At 40.5% G+C, this 6,000-nt stretch overlaps 1 protein-coding gene across 2 annotated transcripts in view; it reads left to right on the top strand.

Annotated features, from left to right (window-relative positions):
* The first annotated feature begins 1,301 nt into the window (after positions 1-1,301).
* The window catches only part of LOC109936076 (zonadhesin-like), a 45,366-nt gene continuing 40,667 nt past the window's right edge, over positions 1,302-6,000 (top strand). For both annotated transcript variants that reach the window (XM_048604708.1, XM_048604707.1), the window contains exons 1-2: positions 1,302-1,506; positions 4,691-4,868. In XM_048604708.1, the coding sequence (XP_048460665.1) occupies positions 1,327-1,506; positions 4,691-4,868 (358 nt within the window). In that variant the 5' untranslated portion in view covers positions 1,302-1,326. The remainder of the gene's footprint in view (positions 1,507-4,690; positions 4,869-6,000) is intronic.

Here is a 6,000-nt window from a genome sequence, read left to right as displayed (position 1 = left end):
ATGGCAGATGATTGGCACTAGGTAGTAGAACTGGAGTAGGCATGATGTCTGAATAACCTCCTTCCGTGCCATAATTCTGAAATTCTGTCACAATGGAATGAACTTTTTATCCTCAATTTACAATATTTTTTGTTTCACAACCATAAAAGCTATCATCTAGATCCTCTTTAACCAAGTTGCAGACGACTCCAAACATACTGTTATGAATGAATTCACCCAGGTGCCCCACAATACCAAAAGCGGTCAAATCAATTGGAACACAACCTGGTATCAAAGGAAGACATTCTCACTTTATTAGGAGCAAAATTACAACAGTCTTTAATACTAAACATACTGTACCAAATCCTGTTGGCCTCCTAAAGTTTACAATACTTCCATAGTCTCTTGTAAATTTACGCAGCTGCTCTCTCTGTGCCTTTGCCTCTGGGTCTGCGAAGCTGCTTTCTTCCTCTCTCTTTCTGCATGGTCAGCTGATCTCTGCCTTTTGCCACGCTGGTCTCCTGAGAAGACCTCGGACAATTCCACGAGCGGTTCCAAGAGTGTGGTCTGCAGGTGAACTCTGTTTTTCTATATTTTAGATGGTTTTCTGGAACTTTCCATAGTTCCGGCCAGTCAGGGAGATACACTTAATAGTTTGAAACACGAGTCATTCGTTTAGATGTCATCTACTATCAGTTTGTGTAACAGGAACTGGTGCTATTCTGTCTGGGCTGTCCTTTGTGTAGTGGATAAGTTGCTGGGGTGTCCGTGCAGAATAAATGTTGCCTTTGACATTATGTTAATGTCATTAGCACCTGCCTGCTGTGTTTGCACTGTGTCTGGTGTGTGGGTTTTGTGACTTCAGAGTTTCACTTGGCCAATGTACCAGCATCCCTTGCTGTTTGGCCAAGTTGGCAATCTGTGTTTTATCAGTCAGGAGGCTGCTACAAAGCGAAATGCTGTAGATATTGAACATCTGAAATTGGAACAGGATAACTGGAAAAACTTAGCAGAGATGGCAGCATTTGTGAAGGGTGGACTTAGTTCATGTTTCAAGTTGAATAAGTTTGTTTTTGAGGCTCAGCTCATCTTGCCAGGGGCTCTTACATAATAAAAGTGGTTCACTTTTAAGATATAAGGATCTGTTGTATTTTAGATGTCAGAGTTGTGTAGCATTGAACATTAACCTCAGAGTTTTTCCCCCTGTAAAAATTGAAATATGATAGATGGGTATAAAATGGAATGGTAGGTACAGTTAACTCATTCATTTTCTCTGCAGGTCACGCTACATGCAGTGTTTCTGGTGATCCCCACTACACCACATTTGACAGAAGTGTTCACCATTTCATGGGAACATGCACATATGTGCTGTCCAAACCATGTAGTGATTCCTCAGTGGTGCCTTACTTTTATGTTTCGACTACCAATGAGCACAGAGGTACCAACACCAAGGTGTCCTGGGTGAAGTCTGTACACGTATTTGTCTACAACAACACACTTTCAATGGTGAAAAATCGTAAAGTGTTGGTATGTGAGTTTTCTCTGTTATCACTGATTATCCACAAATTGATGCAGAACTTGCTTCAGAGCTTGTTCGCTGATCTGGTCTAACCAAGTCCTAGTGTAGTCAGTGTTTGCACTTTTGTTGTAACTCAGAGGTGAAATTGTGGAGAGAGGTGAAAAGAACAAGATAAAAGGTATAAAATATGGACTATTAGTACTTGTATTGTTTTCGGTTGCTTACCATTATCGGCCTTCTCATGGGTGGAATGTAAAACCAGTTTATCCTTGAAATTAAAAAGGAGTGCTGCGTTTGTTTTAGGGGCCATGTTCGTTAATTTAGAATAAGATTTGGTTCATAGAAACAAGTTACAAAACACTGTGCTTGTGATGAGTGATTCATTTTTCCAATTTCTTCATACTAAAACATAGCAACATAGAAAATAGATGCAGGACTAAGCCATTCGGCCCTGTGAGCTTGCATCACCATTCAATATGATCATGGCTGATCATGCAATCTCAGTATCCCATTGTGGCCCCCTTGCTACATCCCTTGATTCGTTTAGCTGCAAGGGCCACCTCTTGAATATATCTAATGAACTGGCCCCAACAGCTTCCTGTGGGAGAGAATTCTACAGGTTCACAACTCTGAGTGAAGCAATTCTTCCTTATCTCAGTCCTGAATGGCTTACCCCTTATTCTTAGACTGTGACCCCTGGTTCTGGACTTCCCCAAAATCGGGAACGTGCTTCCCGCATCTGGCCTGTCTAGTTCCATCAGGATTTTATATGTTTCTATGAAATCCCCCTCATTCTTCTAAATTCCAGTCTTTCCTCAAATGTCAGTCCTGCCATCCTGGGAATCAGTATGGTAAACCTTCGCTTGACTCCCTCAATACCAAGAATGTCCTTGCTCAGACTAGGAGATCAAAACTGCACACAGTATTCAAGATGTGGCTTCACTAAGGTCTGTATAATTGCAGTGAGACATCCTTACTCTGATACTCAAATCCTCTTGCTATGAAGGAGAGCATGTCTTTAGCTTTTCTCACTGCCTGCTGCACCTGCATGCAAACCTTCAGCGACTGTTCCTGCATGACACCCGGGTCTTGTTGCACTGCACCTTTTCCTAAACTGCCACCATTCAGATAATAATCTGCCTTCCTGCTTTTGCGACCAAAGTGGATAACCTCACATTTATCCACATTATATTGCATTTGCCAAGAATTTGCACACTCAGCCAGTCTGTCCAAGTCACCCTGAAGCCTGTAAGCATCCTCACAGCACACACAGCCACCAAATTTAATGTCATATTACTTTCACTGTTCCAGTCTTAGAGTGGCATTTCATTTCCTGATTTATAGAGTCATTGATTAATACAGCACAGAAACAGACCCTTCGGTCCAACTCATCCATGCTGACCAAATATCCTAAACTGATCTAGACTCAATTGCTAGCATTTAGCCAATATCCCTCTTAACCTTTCCTATTCATGTACCCATGCAGATGCCTTTTAAATGCTGTAATTGTATCAGCCTCCACCACTTCCTCTGGCAGCTCATTCTATACATGCACCACAGTTTGCATGAAAATGTTGTCCCTGTGGTCCCTTTTAAATCTTTCTTATTTCACCTTAAATCTATGCCCTCTAGTTTTGGACTCCCCACTCTGGGAAAAAGACCTTGCCTATTCACTCTATCCATTCCCCTCAGGGTTTTATAAACCTCTATAAGATTACCTTTCAGCCTCCAACACTCCAGGGAAAATAGGCCCACTCTATTCAGCCTCTCCCTATAGCTCAAACCCTCCAATCCTGCAACATCCTTGTAAATCTTTTCTGAACCCTTTCAAGTTTAACAAATTCATTTTTATAGCTGGGAGACTAGAATTGAACACAGTATTCTAAAAGTGGCCTCACCAATGTGCTGTACAGCTGACCAATGAAGAGAAGCATGCCAAATGCCTTCTTCACCACCCTGTCTACCTGTGGCTCTACTTTCAAGGAACCATGTCAGCTTTACCCCGAGGTCTCTTTGTTTGGCAACATTCCCCAGGGCCCTATCGTTGACTGTATAAGTCTGCCCTGGTTTGAGTTACCAAAATGCAACACTTCATTTATCTAAATTAAACTCCATCTGCCACTCCTTGGCCTGTTGGTCCATCTGATCAAGGCCCCATTGTATTCTGAGGTAACCTTCCTCACTGTCCACAACACCACCAAGTTTGGTGTCATCTGCAAACTTACTAACCATAGTTCCTATATTCACATCCAAATCATTTATATAAATGACATAAAGCAGTGGACCCAGCACCAATCCTTGCAGCACAGTGCTGTTACACGCCTCTGAGTCTGAAAAACAACCCTCTACCACCACCATCTGTCTCCTATCTTCAACCCAATTTTATATCCAATTAGCTAGCTCCCCCTGAATCCTATCTGATCTAACATAGTTGAATGCCTTGCTCAAGTCCATATAGACAACATCTACTGCTCTGCCTTCATCAGTCTTCTTTGTCACCTCTTCAAAAAACTCAGTCAAGTTCTTGTGACATGATTTCCCACACACAAAGCCATTTTGACCGTGCCTAATCAGTCTTTTCCTTTCCAAATGCATGTAAATCCTGTCCCTCAGAATTCCCTCCAACAAGTTACCCACCACTGATGTAACAATCACCAGTCTATAGTTCCCTGGCTTTTCCTTACTACTTTTCTTAAATAATGGCATCAAATAAGCCACTCTCTCGTTTTCCAGCACCTCACCCGTGGCTGTCAATGAAACAATATCTCAGCATGGATCCCAACCACCTATTCCCTAGCTTCCCAAAAAGGTAACATAAATTGATGAAAAGCAGGACAGAATAATGATATAAATAGGAATTACTGGAAATCCAACAGATTTGGTACAAAAACATGCCCAGTTCGATTGGATGCCACTACCAAGAAGTTGTGTTATAGTTTTTATATCTAAGTGACAAATTTTACTAAATAAAGCATATTAATGTTTATGATGTCAAGGTTGTGCCATAGAAGTATGAAGAAACTCGATAAATTCTACTAGAACCCTGAATGACATTTTGTGGAAATGATAATATCCTTGCTGGTCTGAGTTTAAACATGTATTGTTTGTGTGATAACAGTTAGATATAACTGTATATTTGAAACATATTGACTTGTTACTTGTGTAAAAATTAACACATATTTTTCTATTTAGCTCAATGGAAATAGAGTAAACCTACCTGTGTCTGTCAGAAACCTCCTGGTAGTGCGGATGAGTGGTACCTATGTTTTACTGGAGACTAGCTTTGGCCTGTTCGTGAGATTTGATGGCAACCACCATGTTGATGTGTCTGTACCATCTATGTATGCTGGACTGCTCTGTGGCATGTGTGGTAGGTCCAATAGGCTTTGTGAGCAAATATTTAACACGTTACACGTTTGCTTTTATGTGTATTCTTTAAATGTTTTCATAGTACAGGTAGTCCTGGGTTATGGACATGTTCCATTCTTGAGTACAATCTTCATTCGATTTATATGCAAGTTGGAACACAATACAGTACAATATAAAATAGCCATTCGTAATTACGAGTGTCTGTCAGTCAGACATTCATAAATCAGGGGACTACCTGTAGTAGCTTTTAAATCCTGTTCCACTCTTTGCATGTAAAAACAACTATGCATCATAGGCAAATTTATTATTAGTATTTATCTCAGTGCTAATTAATTGCACACTTGCCTCTTTTTCAGCACCATTCACACTGAGGACAGAGTAGTAGGTTTGAAGTTCTCATTTTGCAGCATAATTGATGCCTTCACCGTCCAACCCATTTTCATGGCATTGTAAAGTGACAAATTGTCAATTTGTGTATAAATAAGATCACTTTGCTTTCACGATCTGATCACACCAGGAACGTGATCATAGTTGCCTGAAAAACAGCTCATATAATCCTAACTGTCAAGAAGGACAGAAGACTTGCTCCTCAACTTCTATAGCTGTTGTCAAACTGAATGGGAATGGATTATTCCTGTGTCTCAATGACACAACACCTTAAAGAAATACAGAAGACTTTTGGCAGGGTTATGAACTGAATGTGTTAGTGGAATCACAGAAATTTATCATATACAAGAAAGTCATTCAGCTGACCACCAGATCCCCGAAAGAGTTATGTACTATCTTATTCCTCTACTTTTTCGTAGGGTTGTAGGAAATAGGAGTAGCAACAGGTTATTTTGGTTCTTTGAGTTTCCTCCATCAATTCATAAGATCATGGTTAACCTTCTACCTCAACTGCATTTGCCAGCACAATTCCCATATCTTTTAATATCTAAAATCTATTGATCTTATTTGTCAACCAGAGCAAAATACTGTGGATGCTGAAGAGCTGAAATAAAAATCAAAAGGTGCTAGAAAAACTCTGCATCTGTGGAGAGAGAAACAGAGTTATAACTTTGAGTCCAATATGACTCTTCTTTGGAATGTACTACTCAATGACTGAGGGTCACAGTTCAGAGGTCCCAATACCT

The sequence above is a fragment of the Rhincodon typus genome, chromosome 13 (assembly GCF_021869965.1).
Source record: "Rhincodon typus isolate 14 chromosome 13, sRhiTyp1.1, whole genome shotgun sequence".
In the NCBI taxonomy this organism is placed as follows: domain Eukaryota; kingdom Metazoa; phylum Chordata; class Chondrichthyes; order Orectolobiformes; family Rhincodontidae; genus Rhincodon; species Rhincodon typus.
Note: the sequence above shows the minus strand (reverse complement) of the source record. Positions and strands in the feature narration are given on the sequence as shown.